We start from the raw sequence: 24105 nt of genomic DNA, 5'->3' as shown, positions 1-24105 counted from the left end.
CGGCTCCCAAACGGCTCTTCGGGTTGTTTTGTTGCTTTAATTAATTTATTATCATCAACAATATAAAATTATGCACAAAATGAATTACTAATGTAAAAGATTGTGTTTTTTAAATTTATATATGTTTATTACATATATATATATATATATATATATATATATATATATGCTTTTTTTTATTCACTCCACAAAAATCCATCCATTCTCTATACACCGCTTTATCCTCACTCGGGTTGCGGGGGGGTGCTGGAACCTATCCCAGCTGACTTGGGCTGGGGACACCCTGGACAGGTCCAACACGGTCTCACGGGGATTCGTGAAACTGTCACGTCAGTTTTTGTTTCGGTTTCGTGCGCACCAACACGATGTCGTCATGTTTTTCGTGCCGCTCACCATGAGCGAAACCCGCTGTGGTAATCACATCTGAAAGTGGTTTATACCGGCGGATTCATGACGATCTAAGCTGTCCATTGGCGTTTGCGGCCGCCGCTGCGGCCGCCGCTTCGGCCGCCGCACATTCTTTAAATTCCTATGCAAATTCGGCGGATTCGTGACGATTTAAGCTGTCCATCGGCGTTTGCCGCGGCCGCCGCAGCTGCGGCCAGATGTCTGGCGGCTGCAATGGCGGCCGCGGCGGCTGCAAACGCCGATGGACAGCTTAAATCGACATGAATCCGCCGAATTTGCATAGGAATTTAAAGAATGTCCGGCGGCTGAAGCGGCGGTCGCGGCGGCGGCCAAACGCCGATGGACAGCTTAGATCGTCATGAATCCGCCGGTATAAACCACTTTCAGATGTGATTACCACAGCGGGTTTCGCTCGTGGTGAGCGGCACGAAAAACATGACGACATCGTGTTGGTGCGCACGAAACCGAAACAAAAACTGATGTGACAGTTTCACGAATCCCCGTGAGACCGGGCTGACAGGTCACCAGTCTGTCACAGGGCTACATATACAGACACACAATCACACTCACATTCACACCTATGGGCAATTTAGAGTAACCAATTAACCTCAGCATATTTTTGGACTGTGGGAGGAAGCCGGAGTACCCGGAGAAAACCCACGCATGCACAGGGAGAACATGCAAACTCCATGCAGAAAGATCCCAGGCCCACCCCGGGATTCCAACTGGGATCTTCTTGCTGCAAGGCGAAAGTGCTAACCACTACACTACTGTGCAGCCGACTCCACAAAAATGTAAAACAAATAAATTATAAAATACAAAGAACAACTATTTACAACTCAATTTTCAACTATTTAAATATTCAGCTTTTTCCTTTTAAACAAATTTAAAGTGAAACAACACAAAACACAGCAAACCACTTTGTTTTTCACATCCCACTCTTTTGCCACTTTGAGCAGCTCTTCTGCTAAGTTCTCAGCAGTGTGTCTGTCGCTGAACTCAAAACAATCCAGAAGACAGAACACCATTTTAAATTTTTCAATAAAGTGACACGTAACTGACAAGAAGGATGTATTGGTTTGGGATGTCCAGCTGTCAGTTATTAGACAGACTGCTGTGGCTTTTTTTTAACCCTCTCTTGCAGTAATGTATGTTCTGTGTCATACAGGCCTGGGATGATTTTTTGGGAAAGTGTTTTCCTGCTTGGAATTGCATACATTGGATTTAGTGCATGAACAAACTCCCTGGATCCTTTATCATCCACAACTGAAAATGGTTGAAAATCAAGGGTAATCATTTTTGCCAGTGCTTCATCAATTGAGTTCTGTCTTGCTGTGGTCACAGACTTCTGCAAAAACTGTTTCATAGAGCTCTGGATCGGAGGTTTTGGTGGTTGTGGTGGCATAGTACATGATGCTGTAGATACTGCAGCAGAAGCAGCAGCAGCAACAGTAGCAGTAGACACACTGGCACCTTCATTAATACCACATTCAACCCATTGCACTGATGGGTGGACAGTTCTCAGATGCCTGTGGAGGTTGTTTGTGGAGCCGGCTCTGTAGGATATTCTTTTCTTGCAGACTCTACACTCTGCCTTTGTATTATCAACTTGATATCAAATTGAAATGGTTCCAGATTTTACTCGTTTTCCTGGTGTCACTCATTTTCTTTACCTTTCTATCGATGTCTGATTTTGTTGCCCCTGGCTCTCTTTCTCTCTGTCCCTCCTGCTCTGTTCCTCATCTACCGCTGCTGCGTCTGTGAGTGTAACTGCCGCCCCTCCCCCGCTCTGCTCAGCGCAAACACATATTGACCAATCACGTCTGGCTTGAAGTGAAAAAAAGTGAGAGAGCATGGGTGAGAGAGAGAAAAAAAAAAACAACACGGCTCCCAGCGCGGCTCCCAATAAGGAGCCGGCTCCCGTCGGTCACTTGAAAGATCCGGCTCTAAGAGCCGTTTCGTTCGCGAACGACACATCACTACAGTCACACACAGCAGGAATTTGAACAGGATCACCTCACACATCGCTGGAAGTCATTCACTTTTCACAAGCGTGGACACTTTGAACTCCTACCATTGAGGAAGTGAGTCAAACCTTTGCTAAACATGTTAAAAGCCTTTTAGTGTCATGCTAATGGTCATGCTAATGCTAACAGGCCTTCACCCCTGGAAACATGCTCTTGGATTTTTGGATGTCACCTACCTGAACCTGTACTGTGCTGAGTGTTGGTAAGCAGCAGTTAATGGAGATTAATGATTGATGATGATTGATTGAAGCCTGTTTGCCGAACAGGTTAGGCTTCAATGGAGAATTTGATTTGATGGCGAGCTACCCTGGAACGAACTGGAAACAGTTGGCTAAGATTCACCCCTTCACCCCTTCACCCACCCCACTGTTGGCAGGCCTCACAGCCTCTTTCCTTCCCCACTGGTGTGGTAGAACTTACTTACTTTAGATGGATTGATTCACCTTGGTTGGATTTGTTTAGTTTAGTTTATGGACTTGTTTCGAATGAACTATTTTGATTAACACCACTGGCAACAGTGGAACCATGCTCACCTGTATTTATTGCTAAACTGAATGTAGCACTGTTGCTTTTGATTGTCAAATGTGAAGCTGAATGTTTAATTTATTCTCAATCTGATTTTCTGTTTGTTTTGGTTTATTATTTTGGTCATTGTTTTGACTTGATGTATTTTTTGTTTATTTTTTTTAAATACATTACTGGTAATCTAATTGAGTCTTGTGTTCATTAATTTTCACACAGCTCCCAGAGCCGAACCTTACATAGCCTAGCCCTTAGCCACCAGTACAAGTGCTACACAAGCCTCAAAACTTCTGGAACAAAGTCAATTGGAGTGATGAGACCAAAATAGAACTTTTTGGCCACAACCATAAATGCTAAATATGAAGAGAAGTAAACAAGGCCTATAATGAGAAGTACACAATCCCTACTGTGAAACACGGAGGTGGATCACTGATGTTCTGGGGATGTGTGAGCTACAGAGGCACAGGAAACTTGGTAAAAATTGATAGCAAGATGAATGCAGCATGTTATCAGAAAATACTGGAGGAAAACTTGCACTCATCAGCCCGGAAGCTGCGCATGAGACGTACTTGGGTGTTCCAACATGACAGCGATCCAAAGCACAGGGCCAAGTCTACCTGTCAGTAGCTACAACAGAGTAGTAGTAAAGGTTCTGGAGTGGCCATCTCAGTCTCCTGACCTCAATATCATTGAGCCACTCTGGGGAGATCTCAAATGTGCAGTTCATGCAAGGCAGCCCAAGAATTTACAGCTGGAAGCTTTTTGCCAAGAAGAATAGGCAGCTTTACCATCTGACAAAATAAAGACCCTCATCTACAACTACCACAAAAGACTTCAAGCTGTCATTGATGTTAATGGGGAGAATACACAGTATTAAGAACTGGGGTATGTAAACTTTTGATCAGGGTCATTTGAGTAGTTTCTGTTGTCAATATGATTTAAAAAGAGTAAATACAGTTGTTTGATAATAAATGGCTTCACCCAACCACTTACCATGCGTGAAAGAAAAGTTTTTGTGTGATCATTCATATTCTCTGAAAAATGACCAAGAAATCATAAATTCTGCCAGGGTATGTATACTTATGAGCACAACTGTATATCATGCATGTTAGTTATTTAAAATATTGTGTTGATAAAAAAGAATGTTCCCACAATTACAAGAGACATCAATGGAAAAAAAAAAACAAAAAAGGAGATTTAAATTTAATTTTAGCAGTTTTATTCTAGATTCAATTTGGTCATCAGGGGGGTGGGATAAGAGGAAAAAATGGAACTCCAGACTTAGTTGGTGTTTAAAAAATATTTTCAAACAGTCTTTTCTCCTTGTTTTTTTTTTGTTTTGTTTTTTTAAGGTTTGGTCTCAGGACAACTACTTTACACAACTGCATGTTTTAGTATTTTGTACATGGATGATTTGAAATTTGATGGGTAGGACGTACGATGTCCTCCAATTTTGGAGTGACCATCATTTTGATAATGCTTTTAGGTTCCAAGATTTTTTTTAAACCTTTATGCAAATTATTGTATTAATATGCATGTTCACCAATTCCACATTTGTCATCTCATTAGATATTTGAAGTCTTATGTTGGCATTTAGTATAAAATAGGAGTTCCATGCAGCTGTGACACTGATTTATAGTTGCTGATTAATTAAAAACTCTGACAAAATAACTCACAAATATATGCAATGTTTAGGTTTATTCTTACAATGAACTTTTGATGACTTTCCCCCAGTTCATCATGTCTGCCCCACCTCCTGGTTTAGTCCAGATCTTCCATCAGTCATATGGAAACAGTTTAGTTTGCTCAGTTTTGCTACCACTTTGACTTTGTGCAGATTGCATTGCAAGAATGAAGATGTTTACAGACACATTTACAGGCAAATATTAGCTTAGTTATTAAAAAAACAAAGACAGATGTATCAAAATTGGATCCATCCTTCAAAAGATTTTTTTTTTAAAGAAAAGAAAGAAATTAAAGAACACACAACCATTGTAGTTTGAACTGCATTCTTTGAAAGATTTTTAAAGCTGTGGTGAAATATTAAACTGTTATATGCCAGTAAAACATTCTTCTTCATTCTTTAACATTGCATTTGCAGTGAAAAGATCATTTTATTGTGTTAGATTTCTCCTCTGCAAATGCATTCCTACATTCCTAATTACACTTCATACACTATTGCCGGATTAGGCAAATTTCTGGTACTTGAATTTGGGAGGTGAACATTACATAAAGTTTGGAATTAATTTTTTTCTTCAGTGAAATTTCCATCTGTGAAAAAGAATATGGAAAATTCCACAGGTTTTCAAACTGTAATGGAGATTGGCCTGCTTATTATTGATCCAAATTTATTCCAAAGATTTGAAAAAGTAAAATACAAAATAGAGATACACTTCTTACTTGAATTCACTGTGAGTTATACTCATACGCATATACTCACATTGTCTCGGGCATAAATAGATAAACCCGCTGGGAAATAATTGAATAAAGATGCTCCTTATAATCCCAGAATTTGCCTGAGGAATATCATGTTTTCAAGTTTTCTTTTGTATCACAATCATTCAGGTAAAGTTGTCCATACATTAATGAATATATTGCTCACTACAGATTTCCGAACAGAAAATTCAGTGTGCTAAATTTCCGAAATGTAATCCAGTATATTCCCATAGCATAAAAACTTGTTTCTTGGAAAAGTGTGCATCTTTTCATATTCAGGAAAACTTTTACTGTTTAATTAGCACCACGTTTTTTCCTGATCTTCGTTGTTCTATGCTCTGGTTGCACTGCTTTTCGAGTTGCACTACTTAAATAGTCTCTTGATGTTGACTAATTCCTTATCATCCAAAGTTATACAATTGGAAGGATGACGAGAAATTTTAAACTGAATACAGGCGAAAATAGTTCTGTACTGGTAGCTTGCTGATGTGAAACTAAATATGTAATGAGTGAAGGCCGAGTTTCTGGAATGTTTTAGCCAGAAAGTCTGCAACACTAGTTGACTGGTTTCCATCCAATCATCCAGTTTTAAGAACCAGATGGAAGCATCACATGTGGAAAAAAAAACCTCCTTAGCACTGTAAAGAGAATTTGATTTTGACCAAATAGAAACTATCTTGGGTTTTGCTTAATAGATAAATAATGATGGAATTTGTTGTAAGTGGTGACTTTCTGCTGCTGACTTTCAAACAACAGTTACACTATCGTTAAAAAGTTTGGGGTCACCCAAACAGTTTCATGTTTTCCATGAAAACTCACATTTCTTCATATGCTATCATAATTGCACAAAGGTATTCCATCATCAGTTAGCCTTTCAACACCATTAGCTAACACAATGTACCATTAGAACACAAGAGTGATGGTTGCTGAAAGTGGGCCTCTGTCGCCCTATGTAGATATTCCATTAAAAATCAGCCGTTTCCTGCTAGAATGGTCATTTACCACATCAAAAATGTCTGGACTGTATTTATGGTTAATATAATGTTAACTTCATAAAAAAATCTTTCAAATATAATTACATTTCTAAGTGACCCCAAACTTTTGAAGATTAGTGTATCTTTAACAAAGGATTTACCTAAAGTGAGAGAGTTTTGTTTTTTTGTTTTTTTTTTACATAAAATCCTCTTTTTTCTTTGGTGCTTCCAATCTTTAGAAACTCCTTTATAGTCCGATGTTTTAAAGTGTATGTGGCTCAGAGTTCACCGTTAAGCAGAAACAGCCACTAAGACTCAATGAAGTGTTTTCCAAGGTGGTTTTCTAACAGCACGTCTAATGTCCTTCAGGGAGAAGGCTGAGATCACGAGAAAGACCGGCATGAAGAAAGTTCTGCTGCTAGGTTCAGGATATGTCTCAGGACCTGTTGTTGAGTATCTGACCCGGGATGAGAGGACTCAGGTCACTGTCGGTGAGTTTGTCTTCAAAACCAAAACACATTTACTACTGCCACTCCGACCACCCCACAACTGCATGGCCTCTCAGCTTTAAAAGCCATTCGACATTTTGTCCAAGCAGAAAGTAATCCTTACTGAATAATGTGTGGCTAATGGCGAGTGTTACCATTGGCTTTTTATCGTATGATCGTGATGATGATTCAAGAACTTTATTTTCATACACACAGCAGAAATATAGTGGTTACCCTGAGTAACATTCACACATCTGAAATAAATAAAATAAAATTTAAAAAAATAAAACAAGATTAAAATAGTTACAAATACGTTCTGGTGGCATCTTGTGCAATACTGTCATATGCAAACAGACAAGGCATAGGTGCAAAGGTAGGACATGTGCAAAATATTGCTATTTATAGATAATGCAGGTGAGCCAGTGATTTAGTAGCCTGATGGCCTGTGGATAGAAACAGTTTTTTAGTCTGGTGGTCCTTCCTTTCACACTCATGTAGCATCTGCCAGATGGCAGAAATGTGAAAAGTGTGTGCTGTAGGTGTGGGTACGGTCCTTGATGATGCTGTGTGCTCTCTTTGTGACCTGGGTGATGTAAATGTCCTGTAGCTGGGGGAAGGCTGCTCCACAGATGAACTGCACTATCTTAATGGCACGCTGGAGAACTGTCCTGTCTTCTTGTATGACCAGAGGTTGGACCTCTGTAAAAACTGTAACACTGAGAGATATTGAGGAGATGAAAACTTGGGGAAAAAATCTGGGGATATGTAAGACTTTGATTGTTTTAAGTCCTTGTTTCGTAAAAGCAAGGACAATATGGGGCCTGCACAGTGGCTTGGTGTTAACAAGTGCCTTGCAACTTGAAAATCCCTGGTTTGTGTCCTGTCCTTCCTGGAATCTTTCAAAATGGAGTTTGCATGTTCTCCCTGTGCATGCATGGGTTTTCTCAGGGTACTCCAGTCCAAAAACATGCTGAGGTTAATTGGTAACTCTAAACTATACATAGGTGTGAATCGTCTCTGTATGTAGCCCTGTGATAGATTGGTGACCTGTCCATGGTGTCCCCTGCCTTCACCCCAATTCAGCTGGGATAGACTCCAGCCCCCCCGTGACAGTAATGAGGATTAAGTGGTGTATAGATAATGGATGGATGGATGGACAATATGGGTCCTTTAAGCAGTACAGGTGACTGACTGATACATGTTTTTTCCTCTCAGACCTTACCGTAACTATGCAGTGGGCCTGAATACTTATGACCATGTGATATTTCAGTTTTTCTTTTTTAATAAATTTGCAAAAATTTCTACATTTCTGTTTTTTTCTGTCAAGAAGGGGTGCTGAGTGTACATTAATGAGAAATAAAATGAACTTTTTTGATTTTGGCAAATGGTTACAATGACACAGAGTGAAAAATTTCAAAGGGTCTGAATACTTCTAGATGAACATGAATGGCCTCTTTCACTCCTCTCTCAAGCCATCTGTCCTCTCTGTCTAGAATATGTATGTTTGAGTCCTGGAAGGAGTGGCCTTTCTCCTGTAAATGTAAATGGACAGCTAAAAACATTTACATTTACAGGAGAAAGACCACTCCTTCCAGGACTCAAACATACATATTCTAGACAGAGAGGACAGATGGTTTGAGAGAGGAGTGAAAGAGGCCATTCATGTTCATCTAGAGCGACCCACTCTGAACAGAGGGGGAGGCCTCAGACATACAAAGCTGCCTTAAAAACTCTCCCCAGAAGATTTAATCACTCTTCACACTTTTCCCCAGGTGAGCCTAACGACTCACATGATGATGATAGGTAGGAGGCCACTCAGTGGGCCATTAAATCAACGTCTCTCACCAGGCCCTCCTCTATTAGCATATTAATACCTTATTGGGATTCAACACCTGTTGTTGAAAGATTTCTTCAGTCTTTCAGTAGATACCATCAGCCTCAGCCCCACCTTCACCTCCAGTGGTTAAATACCTGGGACTCTCCAAACTAGTTTTTAGAACGGAAGAAGCCGCTCGGATGAGAGGCGAAACGTCTTCAAGATCACAAGAATAAGTCCAGTTGCCTGAACTAAACCCTTCACCTTAAGATGATCTGGACGACTGAGAACCTTCACAGACATCATTAAACATTCTAGACGAAAAAGTATTTACCTCAGAGCTTGATGCACAAGTTTAACTAATCTGCTTCTTTGAGACTGTGCACGTTTGGTTATATCAGATTTGCTTGACAGTGGCCTGGCATCAGCAGACAACCTCGTAACTGTCCTCACTTTGTACAACCCTCATTGCCACACTGAATGACTTTTTCTAACTGAGCCTCAGAAAAATGCAGCCATAGAAATTTCTCAGGAAATTTCTTGTGAAAAATTGTACGCTGCACCACTTTTGGCAAAAAAGTGTTTTCAAAACTAGTTTAGAATATAATTTTTCTGGGAGAAGAACTGAACACTGTAGAACATTGTAGCCTCAATGGGATGACATCAGAACTTTTTACAGATCCCTGAACACTCACCTTCCACTGACGGTGTTTTCTGATATTTTCTTTATTTGCATTCAGCATCAGTGGTACTGAAGCAAGCGGAAGAACTGGCAGCTAAATACCCCAACACCATCCCCATCACGCTAGATGTCAGCAGTCAGGAGGGACACCTCAACTCTCTGGTCAAAGATCATGACCTTGTCATCAGGTACAGCAGGATCTGTGGTGACACTGTTAAAATGAGCAGCCAGCCATCTTTATCCACCTTTTTAATGTAAATTGTTGAAATATTTGAGGGAAGGGTGGTTAATTCTAATAAACACTTGCATAATAGTGTTCCAGTAGGTCGATGTAATAGAAAGATTTTATTCCTTTTATTTTTATGTTGTCTAAAGGAGGCAGTTATTTTGTAAAGTTGTGTGCATATCCCAGACTCAGGTTGTCAGGTGCAGCCCTATTCAATGAGACTACCTTGAAATATAATTGGTGTAATTATTTTAAGAGTAATATGTCTTAACATCACCTCTGTCCTCTGCTCCTCAGCATGCTGCCTTACTCATTTCATCCACTTGTTGCCAAACACTGTATCAAGAGGAAAGTGAACATGGTGACAGCCAGCTACCTGAGTCCTGCCATGAAGGAACTGCAGAGCAGGTGAATATCCAGTACACAGCAGACAAAGATTTAGCAGAATTTTTTATCCTTTCATTTGCATTGTTGTTAAATCTATTACAGCTTGGCCACTGTTTTTCATAGATTTGGCCTTCATTCATATCATAAATTAGTATGTGCAGATAAAACACGCATTTAGTAGCAATTTAGGAAATGTAACACGTTAGACCAGGGGTATTCATCTGAAATTCAAAGAGGTCCGGTCAGAGCAAATTTAATAACGCAAAGGTCTGGGACATCAAAATATCTAACTTGAATTAGTTTGATATATGTTGATGTAACCTAGTAGTTTTATTAGTATCTGCATGTAATCAATAAATGACCATCAAATCAAACAAATTCAGTATGGTTCAAAAACATTTTGACAACATTTATTCATAAATAACTCTTAATATAACTGTAAATCTTAAAATAAAGTGCAGAACTTAAAAACAAAATGACTGAACAACCTGAACCAACTTATATATATATATATATCTTTCACAATACATACATTTAAAAAATTTTAAACAATTGAACTCTTAAATTTTTTTCCTATCTTCTATCACTCCTCTGCTGCCTAATGGGAGAAGTGAGTTGCAGCTTGCCCTGCAAGTATTCTGAATCGTGGCCTGAATGGTGCCAGGATCATGCTAAAACACATTTGGAGCTCATTGGTGAATCTGGAACAATATTTAAGCCCCGTCCACACGAAGACGAAACGATGAACAGTTTCAAAAATGATCGCCGTAAAGACGAAGGCATCTCAGAAATTGTGTGCGTCTACACGAATGCACTCCATACGCATGGAAACGCTGTAAAACACATGCCAGACCTCTAGGGGCGCTGTAACGCTATGGTGGAAACGCGCAAACAGAAGAAAAAAACTGTGGGCATGCGCACTTGCAGCAAAAGTTGTAAACAGGAGCTTTTTTTTTTTTATTGTTGAAAAGATTTTATTTTCAGCATACAACCAACAATACTGCCAGGGGGTAAGGTAGAAAAGGAAACAAAAACAAACAACAAACGTATTTCATTACAGTGACATCAATTGAGACCATATGTCTAGTGTTTTTGCAGCCTTACTATTAGTACAGAATTCAATACATTCAAAATACATATCAATTTCTTTGCGAAAAACATAAAATAGAGGTTCCTTATTTCCAAATTTACATTTATGAATGAAGTATTTTGCTAAGAGTATAATAAGGTTCACAATATATAATTTCTCAGAGCTCATAAGTTTCTGTTCAAGATATCCCAGTACAACATGCCTGTAATACATTTTATAGTTGACACATATTTTGGCACCAATAAAGTTAGTTACATCTTTCCAAAATCTTTGAGTCATTGCACAACTCCAAAAGAGATGAGTCAGAGTTTCTGGCTGTAAACCACAAAACGAACAATTGGCATCTGTCTTTTTAAAATTTGGTTAGAAAGTGTTTTCCAGGGTAAAATTTATGAATAATCTTAAATGAAATTTCTTTAACTTTATTAGTGACAAAATATTTGTGGGGTAAAGTCCATACTTTAGCCCAGTCAATATCCTGGACAAATTTTCTCCAATACAATATAACATGGGGTCTTGTAGAAAGTTCCCTTTGGAAGAGAGATCGGATTGCTTTGTTATTTTTCCGTGATGATGAAAAGCATGTTTTCCCACACGGTGTATCTTTCAACTTTGGAAAAGACAATGGGTCTTGGTAAGAGGAACCACTGCATAACATTTTTACTCCGCTGGGTATAGCTTTTATGACCACGTCATATTCTGCAGGTGATACAGGTATATTATATATGAAACAAAAATCATGATGTGACATTGGAATACCTTCACAAGTTAAGAGCTGTTTCACGAGCACAATGTCTTTCTCAACCCAAGATTTAAGAAATAAACTCTTATTCCTGTGTAAAATATCAGAATTGCTCCATATACAGTAGCGTTGTGGAGAGAAATTATGCTTGTAAATCAAAGTCCATGCGAGCAGAACCTGTTTATGGAAATGAGAGTGTTTTAAAGGTAATTTGCTTATTTTGAAGTTACATAAAAGAAGAAATGGTAGTCCTCCGATTTTATCAAACATAAATTTTGGAATGAAGTTCCACATTGAAGAGCTATCTCTAAGTAAATTTTGTAGCCACTTAATTTTTAAGACATTATTTAGTGTGGAGAAATCTAGAAAATCAAGCCCTCCATTCTTTAGGGAATTAATAACCGCAGACTTTTTGACATAATGTATTCGATTCTTCCATGGAAAGTTTAGAAGTAACTGATCAATTTTTTTAGCATTTTTATTGTCCAGCGAAAGTGAAGATGCAATGTAAACAAGCCTCGAAAGACCTTCTGCTTTGGTGAGAAGGCAACGACCTTTTAGTGACAGGTCACGCTGTAACCAGCGGTTGAACTTATTTTCTGCTTTTTTAATCATGGGATTAAAGTTATTAGCTTCTCTATTTTTTTGGTTTTTACTTATTTTCACACCTAGATATGTTACCTCATGTTTAATAGCAATGTTGCTTATTAATGACAGATCACATTCTTTAAGTGCAAACAGTTCACATTTCTTTAAGTTTAGGTAGAGACCAGATGCATTAGAAAATATTTTAATTATTTGAAGAACTTGGGGAACCTGCAAGGAGTCTTTCAGGAAAAGTGCAGTGTCGTCTGCTAGTTGACTTATAACAATTTCTTTATCAGCAATGGTAATACCCTTGATAGAGCTCGATTTTAGATATCTACAGAATATTTGTCCAACGATAAGGAACAGATAAACACTCACTGGACATCCTTGTCGGATACCTCTTTCCAGAAAAAAACTTACGAGTAGTTCCATTACTTAACTTTACAGAGCTGTTTCCATGTGTATAAAGAGTTTTTATGGCATTACACATGTAACTTCCAAATCCTAACTTTTCAAGACAATAAAAAATAAATGGATGCTCGACAGTGTCGAAAGCCTTAAAAAAAAATCAAGGAAAAATATAAAACTTTTGTCTGATATTAGTTCTGAATAGTCTATTAAGTCCAAAATGAGCCGTATGTTTTTTGATATGCATCTGTTTTTCATAAAACCACATTGGTTTTCATCAATAATTTTGTTTAGATTTTTTTTGAAACGCACTGCTAATAAAGAAGCTAATATTTTATAATCGTTATTGAGAAGACTGATAGGCCTCCAATTATCTATTTGCAAAGTATCTTTGTGAGGTTTTGGTATCAGAGAGATAACACCTTGGGTCATTCTTAGTGGAAGGTTCATATTTGTAAGACTTTCTTTATAAACCTCAAATAGAAACGGTGTTAAGAGATCAGAGAATTTTTTATAGAACTCTGCTGTGATTCCATCACTGCCAGGTGATTTGTTGCATTTCAAATGATTTATGGCATCCGCAACTTCCTGCGATGTAATCAGAGTCACATATTAATGCATCACTGTTGCTTATTTTACTGAGATTTGTCTTGTCAAAAAGGGAGTGAATGTGGACATTGCATCTTCATTATATCTAGATTTATATAAATTTGAGTAGTACTCATAACAAAATTGAGAGATTTCTTGTTTATTAGTTGTAATGTTTCCTTCTATATTTAACTGTAGAATTGAATTGAATTTTGCTTGAGATTTTTCTAGCTTAAAAAAGTAAGCTGTCATATGCTCTCCTTGCTCTGCCATTTCTGTCTGGATCTTATGAAAGCTCCTTCAGCTTTTGTCTTATAAATTTCATCTAATTTGTTTTGCAAGTCTAATAACCTTAAATTTTGTTGTTCGCTTAAAGTTCCTGGAGGTAAACTTGAAAGAGCTGTGATTTCAGAAATTACTTCCTCTTCAAATAGACGCTTCGATTTAGCTTGAAGACTACCATATCTTCTTAAATATTTTGAAATTTCATATTTCAGAAGCTCCCAGTTAGAGCTGTAAATATTCTCTTTTTGAGCTTTATCCCAGTAAATTTGAACAAGTTTTTCTATTTCTGTTTTGACACACTTGTGATTAAGCAGTGAGCTGTTCATTTTCCAGTAGCTGGATTTACCCAAACTGCTCTCATCAGGGATAAAATTTATCCTCATGGATAAAGCTTTGTGGTCCGTTAGAGGCGTGGTCAGAATGTGAACTTCTATTTTTTCTTTCTCTAAAGAGTTAGGGGTAAGCCAAAAGTCTATGCGCGATTGTCTGGATCCATCTTTATTGGACCATGTGTACTTTTTATCATTAGGAAATTTGCTTCTCCAAATATCATACAAATCAAACCTACTGATTAATAATTGTAATTTTGAAATGGATTTTAAAGGTTGAGCAGGAGGCCACCGATCAACGCTTGGATCCATCACGACATTGAAGTCGCTGCCTATTAGTACATTACGGCCAGGAAATTTAGTGTTATAAAACGACAGTTTCTCTTCTATGATATCAAGTAGTTGATTGTTCTCTGAGTTGGAGTTAAATCCATAAATATTTATTAATAGGCAAACAATATCATTCATTTTAACAATAAGAATTACAAAGTGACCCTGAGCATCACAATCCGTGTGTAGGACATTACCTTTAAAGTTGTTTTTCAAACAACACACCCCAGCAGAAAATTCAGTACCATGGGAGAACAAAAGATCATTCCCCCACTGAGCTTTCCAGAAATTGACATCTTTCGCAAGTGTATGAGACTCCTGAAAAAAAACAAAGTCAGTACTTTGTTGCTTAGCAAACAAAAATAAGGCTTTATGTTTTACATTGTTTCTTAACCCCCTGGCATTCAGTGAAAGAACAGACAAAGACATGAACAAAACACAAAGTAAACAATAACCTTTTAGATTGCTTTTAGACTTAGTTTTTAACCTAGGTCGAAAGCAAACGCAGCCACACAAATTTAACAACATTTTTGTGTGTGAAATAAGTCACTTTTAGAACATAGTGCCCTTTAAAGAAACTCCATAGAAACAGAGCACGAGAACAAAGTTTATTATTACATCTTCGGTTTTCTGTTTTGTCAAGTGTTGACCAGATGATGACAGGACGTCCTCTGTGTGAGCAGTCTCACAAAAGCATCACAAGTCAGGAATGATGATTTCGCCCTCTCCTTTGATGAAAGCTCTGGCACCGGAGTAGTAAGCCACCTTTCCCTCGTCACGAGCCTTTTTCACAAACGGGTACAGTCGCTGTCTTCTTTCTCGGTCACCTTGAGAGAAATCCAGCTTGAACTACAAACCATGCTCCTGTAGATATCTTGAGGTCTTCGCCGCTTCCCAAACAGCTTCTTTGCACTCACACGACATGAAATGGAAGATAATAGGCCTGGGTCTCCCTGGAGCCGCGCCGTCCGCCTCCCGCCTCCCGCCTCTTCATGCCCAGCCGGTGAGCAGCATCTATGCCACAGACAAATTCATCTTTCATTGCTGGGATGACCATTTGGCATGTCTTTATCACGATTTGTCGGACATTTTCTTGCTCAGATTCACGTACACCAAAAAGCTTTAGGTTGCACCTCCTTGAGCGAGATTCAAGCTCGTCTACTCTTCTTTGCAAAACTTTTACTGGCTGCTCCAGCGACTCGACTTGTCTCTCAATCACTGCCATTTTCATGCTCACAGCTTTGAGATCGCCCGCCATGGCAACCACCTTGTCGTTGAGGCCAGCAATCTTCCACTCAATGTTGTCCGCTCTATTATTAATCAGATCGGCCAGTCGAGTGTAATTCTCATCCCTAGGAAGCCCTAGAGGTGATTCTTGAGTCTTTCTTTTAGGAACGGGCGGCTTACTTGGAGAGAGGGGTAGCGGCGGGAATTCCTCGTCCATGTTGTTCGGGTCCAGAGTGTAGTTGTGGCCGCTAGAAGCTAGTCCGACTGAGCCGGGTCCTGTAAACTCCGCTCCAGCCGTGTGCTCACGCTTCTTCACCATGGTTGTGACAGCAGAAGCGATAAAAATGTATCAGAAAACCGTAGCAAAACGTAGGGCAGTTTAAAAAAAGTTTTCACGAGTTTTATGCAAAGTCTTGTGCAGCGCGTTGCAAAGTTAGACCGTCTACGGCGCCATCTTGACACGCCCCCCGTAAACAGGAGCTTCATCAGCACTGTCACTACCCGATCCGTCCCGGAAACCTGATTTGTACTGCGCATGTGTGCAAAGTACGTCACTTCCGCTACTCCCGGAAAAAAAATAGAATTTTCTGTCAATTACTGCCCAGTTTCACTACTAAAGGTTCCTACTACTAGCTTAACCCTATAATTCTTGAATCATTAAGTAATTGACAGAAAATTCAATTTTTTTTTGGGAGTAGCAGAAGTGACGTACTTTGCACACATGCACAGTACAAATCAGGTTTCCGGGACGGATCGGGTACTGACAAGCACATTTGCTACACTGTACGCCGCCATTGTTGTTGTCGTGGCCGCGTGTGGCGCATGCGTGTCAATGAAGATACGAAACTATGACACAAGCGTTTCTGAAAAGCAGTGGATCGCCCATACACACGGAGCTGCGTAAACGGCATTTCAAAATCTTTCCTCTCTGGAACCCGTTTTCAAAAATGATCATTTACAGACCCCCAAAACGCCGTCTTCGTGTGGATGATACGCAGATTCGGCAAGAAGCTTGTGCGTTTAGACCTCGTTTCATCTTCGTGTGGACGGGCTGTTAGTTTTGATTATGTTAATCGTTGAGAAAGCTGCCTCGCAGCTGTATGTTGAGCCAAACATGGTCAGCATGTCACCACGGTCTGTCCTCTCACCTGACCCTCGCCTTTCAACTGTTTTGTGAATGCAGAGCTGTGATGTTTAGCGCCTGCGATGCAGAAACTTCATTGGCTGAGTACATCACATGGGACTCATACGTAATTGGTCTGTGTGTTTCCTGAGCTGATAACCAAAGCCATAAACGCTGAAAAAGCTGCTCTGGTAAAGTAAAGGCGACCCATCAAATTTAAAACCTGTTACAATTTACTGATTACAGGTCCGGGTCCGTATAAGACACCGTCTGGGTCCGGATCCAGATCTGGACTGCGGTCCGCCATTTAGTAACCCTGCATTACACTATAAATGTCTCGCTTTTGACATCATTTTTTCACTTCATGTGTGATATTTTTCTCCTAAAAAGTGACATCCATTATGTATGAGTTCATCAATTAAATATATTTAACACACATTTACACTACTGTTCAGAAATTTAGGGTTACCCAGAGAATTTCATGTTTTCCATGAAAAGTCACACTTTCATTCATGTGCTAAGATAATTGCACAAGGGTTTTCTGATCAACACAATGTAGCATTAGAACACAGGAGTGATGGTTGCTGGAAATGGGCCTCTGTGCCCCTATGTAGATATTCCTTTAAAAATCAGCTGTTTCCAGCTAAAATAGTCATTTACCAAAATTAGCAATGTCTACACTGTATTTCTGATTAATTTCATGTTATCTTCATTGGAAAAAACTGCTTTTCTTAAAAAAATAAGGACATTTCTAAGTGACCTAAACTTTTGAATGGTAGTGTGTGTACTTGAAACAGCAGTCATATTACAAAACAACACTAATGAGAAGGCATTGGAACACTCAGTATACAATAAAAGTATATTTACACACTGTCTGTCTGTCTGTCTGTCTGTCTGTCTGTGGTCAGTGTGGAGGACGCAGGCATCACCATTGTGAATGAAATGGGACTGGATCCAGGCATCGACCACATGCTGGCCATGCAGTGTATCGATCAGGCCAAAGCTGATGGCTGCATTGTGAGTCAACACACACCGTGTGAGTGTGTCAGATAATGATTGTTTAACACGCAGAGACTGAGGCTTTATTTCATATTGATCCATTACACCGACTCACAGTCCACATGATCCTCACTACTGAATTTCACACAAGTTTTAGTCTAGACACACAGTCAGACGTGGACTGATGAAGATTTTTTTTTTTTTACTGCAGTTCTTTATTTACTGATCCACAATCTGAAAAGACCTGAGAACAGTTTAGCCTTTGTTGTATTTTTTCAGTTCACTTTTTCATCTCCACCAAGTGTTAAAGCCTTTTTGTGGTATTTTTATGTTGTTTAGAATTTGTGACATTTGCACTAAAGAAATGGATGGATATCACATTTAAATGTTGTGTGATATAACAAAGTTTGGGCAGCTGGAGGACCCACTGTAACTGCAGTTGTCAGCTGTCAATTCTGAGCTTGCATGATTACAAGCATCGAGTTGACAGCTGTATGCTGGTATGACCGAACAGTTTTGTCCTAGCAACAAGCAGATACAGTTCGGGTAAGGTCTGATGGGAAAACAATGTGTCAGTCACTTGTACTACTTAAAGGTTCCATATTTTCTTTGTTTTTAGGAAATCAATGAAGCTCTTACATGTCCCTAGATTTTTCCCCAGATGCTTTTCTTTCAAAAATACGGACATCAAGTGACCCCAAACTTTTGAATGGTAGTGTAAGTGAAGCAAACTGACTCCTTTTTTAGTTGTAACCCATTAATTTTCTTTATGGCAGTGAAACTTAAATTACTGAGCCCTCAGCATCTCCTTTGGACCAAATTGAGCAAACCAAATGCTTCCACAGCTAAAGCAATCACTATAAATAGACAAAAAATACTCACTTAACCTAGCAACATTAAAGGCAAAGATGACCTAACATGCAGGGCTCTCTGTAGAAGACCATGGCTGTGTCCAAAATGGCATACTAACGCACTACATACTACATACTCAATGAGTATATACTGTATGCTACGTACTATAAGTATGATTAGAATGCCAACCGTTCACACTGTAGTATACTACTACGTTTCCCATAATGCATTTCAAACCTCCGACGACAAAAACCGGAAGTGCGGCTATCAAATATCTCGGCTGAATGCCGGCTTCAGGTCGATTTTACGCTAACAAACAGTCGCATAATTAATGTGGCAAATTCAAGCCGGCACTCCTCATGCAGTTATTAGCCAGATTATGCGAATCGTTTCAATTGTAGCTGCAGGGTACTGGAGGTAGCTGCTACTTGCTCTGTATGCAAAGCGAGCTGCTGCAACTAGCTGCTAGCATTCAGTAGCACGTTGTGAGGCGTCTGACAAATTTAAAACGTTGGTCAGAAAATGCCTATTTCTCAAATCTGTGGGGTGATTAGGATGACTACTTAACCACATAAAATAAAATAAAAATCGCCCCGGTCCGGCCACAGATCCAGCGGAGGCTTCAATTTCGGTGGGTAGCTCGCAAAGCATTATGGGGCGGTTGAGTATGACTAGTGTGGTCACCGCGCATACTTAAAAATTTTCCGGAAATAGTATACATCCGGGTATTGCTTGCGTACTCAATCTTTTCATACTATCTAATGTGAACGCACTACATACTTATTTTGACGTCACACTGAGTCTGAATAGTACGTTTGTATACCATTTCGGACACAGCCCATGTTCAACTAGTACACTCTGCATTTACAAGAATATGTGATGCTGCCAACACATCATTTTGTAGTCATTGAATACAAGACCACTCCCAAAGAATGAAAAAATATTGCCAATCAGACAGTTGAATCCCAGGGAAATGTTATTAATAATATTGCGGTGTTTAGGTGGAGTCATACACCTCGTTCTGTGGGGGTCTTCCTGCTCCTGAGTGCTCAGACAATCCGCTTCGTTACAAGTTCAGCTGGAGTCCGTACGGTGTCCTCCTCAACACCATCAGCCCTGCCATCTTCCTCAGAGACAACCAGGTACAAGACCCTCAAATTATTATTCTAATTTATTATGAGAGCACAGACCATTTTATGTATTTCTTCTTCTTCTTCTTCTTCTTCTTCTATTATGCCTATCTTTAAATGCCTTTGTGTATCGTTGAGGTGGTGAGTGTTCCACCTGGTGGCTCTCTGATGGATTCCACGACTCCGATGGATTTCTTTCCAGGTTTCAACCTGGAGGGATTTCCAAATCGGGACAGCACCAAGTACTCAGAACCATATGGCATCCAGACAGCACACACTCTAATCAGAGGAACACTGCGTTTCAAGGTAGAACCCTAACTCACATGAGCAAGTCCAAACAAGCAAGCACACTTAGCACAAGTTGTAAAAGCATTGCTTTGTAGCTATCGATGTGGAAACTAAGTCCCAAATCATGTGCCACGGTCTAAGACATGACCGTGCTCAAATGTCCAAAAAGCGTCTTTAAAAATCTTCAAAAAATCACTAGGAGAATTCAGAATTCAAAGGCAGCAGGATTTATTGTACACGGAAAATCCAAGAACAGTTCTTAGCAGTGATAACACCACAAGAATTTCTGAAGATACTGAGCTGTGCATCATCTTTTATGCTGTGAGAGTTGATCATTTTAGAGACAGTTTTGATACTATTATACTTTTCTAAATCTATTGGTCAGATCTTGACATCAGATTATCGTATAACACCGCTAAATCACACTATACAGAGGACATGTGCATTAGGTTATCATCGGTCGTGTTTTACAGAGAACAAGCCCAGACATGTTCAGACTTTGCCCTAGTCTCCTGTATACTCACCCATACTATTGTGATAGTTTTTATGCATGTTATGCAATTATGTATTATGTTTCATAAACAAATTTTTGAGTTACATTGCCTTAAATTTACTCCATTATCTTTTGAGTATTTAATATTTATTTTTCTGCAAAGCATATGAACTGTTTTTACACCAAGAATACATATGTTACTTCCAGCTGTTTGTGTGTTCTCCACAGACAAACACACAATACCATCAAAACATTAGTTATTACTCGAATATTCATCATTATGTATTTTATAGACATTTTAATTTTATTCTTCAGTCTAATAGCATTTGCCATAATTATATCATCTTGTACTTTTAGCACATCATACCCAAAAGTATTACACAACACTATATGATGTGTATTATATGACTATCACTTCACTTGCGTAATGTGGTTATCGGCTCTTCTACACTCGTCTGTGATATTTTCTGAGCAGCAAATCAGTCGAATTAAGAGCTGCAACTAAGAATGAAGGAGGAAATCATCAGAGCTGATCCCTAGAAATTAAGTAATGTTTTACATGTAACAAATAACAAATCATCAAAATAATCACAGATACATTTTTCTGCCAACCAATTCTTTAATGTTTTTCCAGCTGGAAAGTTAGTTTATTGCATATGTGCAACATCTGCATTTCTTTCCTTATTTAAAAGGAAGTAAGTTGTATTTTACTTTCAGATATCCAGTCTGAAAACTCTAAATCAGATTGCAGATGGTTATATTTAATACAGATCGTAAGATTAAGTCAGAGTAACAATTATTAAATCTCATATGAACCAAAAACAGTGTTTGCTTCAGTTAGGGTTCAGGGATTAAAATTGAAATCCAGCCAAGATTAACTCGTTCTTGGAATTGAGTTATGGAATAGCCTGACAAGAAAAAAACGCCCTGTTTTGAATCAGACTGAAATGTAGTGCTGGTATTTGAAATGGGCAGTACTTGCTTTAAAACGTCTTCTAGCTGAAGGAATGTTGCTGGAAGAGTGATCCAGATTTTTATTAGTAAACTGATGTCAGAGAATAGCAGACAGATTTGCTAAAAGTTATTTCTGCTGCCGTAGAACAATACTGTATCTATTGCTGTTTTTTAAAATAGAATAAATCATTTAAAAAGCTTATCTATCTATCTATCTATCTATCTATCTATCTATCTATCTATCTATCTATCTATCTATCTATCTATCTATCTATCTATCTATCTATCTCTCTCTCTCTCTCTCTCTCTCTCTCTCTCTATATATATATATATATATATATATATATATATATATATATATATATATATATATATTGAAATTTCAATCAATGTATATATTGTATTCTGAAACTAAAATAGTTGAAGTGAGACAGTTTCGTTCTCTGAAAAATGTATGTACAAACATGTTTTGCTAAACTTAATGTCTTCAAGTGTCTTGTATTTCTTGTTTTCACTGTGACTCACTTTATCTCCTGTTCTGTTTCACAGGGCTTCTCCAAGGCCATGAGTGGTTTTGTTAAACTGGGTCTGATCAACAGCGAGCCCAGTCTCATCTTGCAGTCCACTTCAGCTCCCATTTCCTGGGTAGGAACCTCAGCTGAGGATCTTCACAGTGTTTGAAAACATTGAAACACATGTTTGAAAAGCAGCCTCTAAGCAATGCACCCTGCTTCATTCTGCATTCATTTAGTTTAATGAAACAAGCTGTTTGGCAGATTAGCCACTTGAAGCTTCTGACTGTGGAACTGGGAAGAGTCTATTACTGTCAATAGCTGCTTAACAACATCAAGGGTGCACTAAGCCGAGGCACTGATGAGAGATGAGAGTTTACCGTGCAGATCGCGTTTATCATCTTTCATCCTTTTGAGTTGAAAGGGAAACACATTGCTGCCTGTTCAGGATATGTTTATCAGTAAACAAAAGGAGATTGGCAGTTTTAACCCGCCCCTTTACTTTTTGAAAACACTCAAACTTTTTTTTCCATTTCATTTTTAGAGGTGTCAAATTTCCATGCATTAAAAGGGGAGCAAAGAGACAGTTCAGGAAATCAACATAAGGAGCAAGGACACAATCTAGGACTTAAATAGGAGCCAGGAGAAAAACTATGAACTGTTTGTCTCTGGAAGGGTTTGTGGACATAAAAGCAAAGTTAAATGCGATTGTCTGATTTTAGGTGTGATGGAACTACATAGAGAATTGATAAAAGCATTTACTGGGATTTTTTCCCTTCCTCACAACAGAAAGAACTCCTTTGTCAGCAGATGGGATTGTCTTCTTCCATCGCCCATGATGCCTTTGAAAAAGCTGTATTTGAACGCATTGGACAGGACGACTTCAGGATGAACACCCTGAGATGGTGAGAACAGGGCGAGATGACAGAAAAGTCTGTCATGAAAAATGTTTTTGTTTGAGTTGATAATAATTATTGATAATTTTTAAATGACCTATTTTGTATAAAGGACAAGAGAAAATTTTGCATTTATTTACACTACTGTTCAAAAGTTTGAGGTCACTTAGAAATATCCTTATTGTTGAAAGAAAAGCGTGTTTTTCATGAAAAAAATTAATCAGAAATACAGTCCAGACATTGTTGTTTAAATGTTTTTAAATCCATTATCTATACACCTCGTAATCTTCATTAGAGTCGCTCGGGGTGGGGGTGGGGGGTCACCTGTCTAGCTCAGGGCTACATGTAGAGACAAACATTCACACTCGTATTGACACCTGCAGACAATTTAGAATCAGCTCAGCATGTTTTTGGACTGTGGGAGGAAGCCAGAGTACCTGGAGAAAACAAATACATGCACAGGGAAACCATGCAAACTTCATGCAAAAAGATCCCAGGAAGCCCAGGACGTGAACAGAGGATCTTCCAGCTGCAAGGCGAAAGTGTTAACCACCAAGCCACTGTGCAGCCTCGAATGTGGTAAATGACTATTCTAGCTGGAAACGGCTGATTTTTAATGGAATATCTACATAGGGGTACAGAGGACCATTTCCGCAACCATCACTCCTGTGTTCTAATGGTGTATTGTGTTAGCTAATGGTGTTGAAAGAATAATTGATGATTAGAAAACCATTGCGCAATTATGTTAGCACATGAATTAAAGTATAAGTTGTCTGGGTAACCCCAAGCTTTTGAACAGTAGTTTATTTTTTAACACCTTTCTTTAACTACTCCAGTTTATTTATTAACAGACAATAATTTTAATATAAACACAACACTGAAAAACACACATTTGGAAAAGCAATTTACACATTAAAACGGTAAGGAATGAAGGAAAGAATTAAGATTGAAAATTTAAAAAAAAATCAAGTAAAAACCTGGAGGTGAAGTGAAGGAGGTCAAGGTGAAGGGAGGATAAGGTACAGAATGTCTGGCCAGCATGTGTCTGCTCCCCAGCATCAAGTCCATCAGCCCTGGGAGTGTGTCACTTAGATCAAGGTTGTATGGACACAGAGTTGTGGGTGTTTTTAGACCATAAAGTAATTTTTTTTAAATGTATGCCAAAAGACAAGAAACGACAGTAAAAGAGTCTTGAACCTTCAATATCTGGTATGTAGAGAAGCACACCTTGGGAGACCAGTATGGCAGACATGGGAAAGTCCATAGTGAAGACTTAGCTACATTTAAATGTGTAAAATATCAAAT

General features: G+C 38.8%; 1 protein-coding gene and 1 long non-coding RNA gene across 6 annotated transcripts in view; both read left to right on the top strand.

Annotated features, from left to right (window-relative positions):
• The window catches only part of aass (aminoadipate-semialdehyde synthase), an 82945-nt gene that overhangs the window by 36688 nt on the left and 22152 nt on the right, over positions 1 to 24105 (top strand). For all 5 annotated transcript variants that reach the window (XM_051951552.1, XM_022211187.2, XM_051951551.1 and 2 more), the window contains exons 14-21: positions 6737 to 6858; positions 9412 to 9541; positions 9877 to 9987; positions 17585 to 17693; positions 19529 to 19669; positions 19796 to 19963; positions 21942 to 22037; positions 22694 to 22809. In XM_051951552.1, the coding sequence (XP_051807512.1) occupies positions 6737 to 6858; positions 9412 to 9541; positions 9877 to 9987; positions 17585 to 17693; positions 19529 to 19669; positions 19796 to 19963; positions 21942 to 22037; positions 22694 to 22809 (993 nt within the window). The remainder of the gene's footprint in view (positions 1 to 6736; positions 6859 to 9411; positions 9542 to 9876; positions 9988 to 17584; positions 17694 to 19528; positions 19670 to 19795; positions 19964 to 21941; positions 22038 to 22693; positions 22810 to 24105) is intronic.
• Positions 800 to 3145, top strand: LOC127534994 (uncharacterized). The gene is made up of 2 exons (XR_007943630.1): positions 800 to 2492; positions 2565 to 3145. It is a non-coding gene; the product is annotated as an uncharacterized LOC127534994 (long non-coding RNA).

This window comes from Acanthochromis polyacanthus, chromosome 8 (genome assembly GCF_021347895.1).
Source record: "Acanthochromis polyacanthus isolate Apoly-LR-REF ecotype Palm Island chromosome 8, KAUST_Apoly_ChrSc, whole genome shotgun sequence".
Lineage (NCBI taxonomy): Eukaryota > Metazoa > Chordata > Actinopteri > Pomacentridae > Acanthochromis > Acanthochromis polyacanthus.
This window is presented reverse-complemented; position numbering and strand designations above follow the sequence as displayed.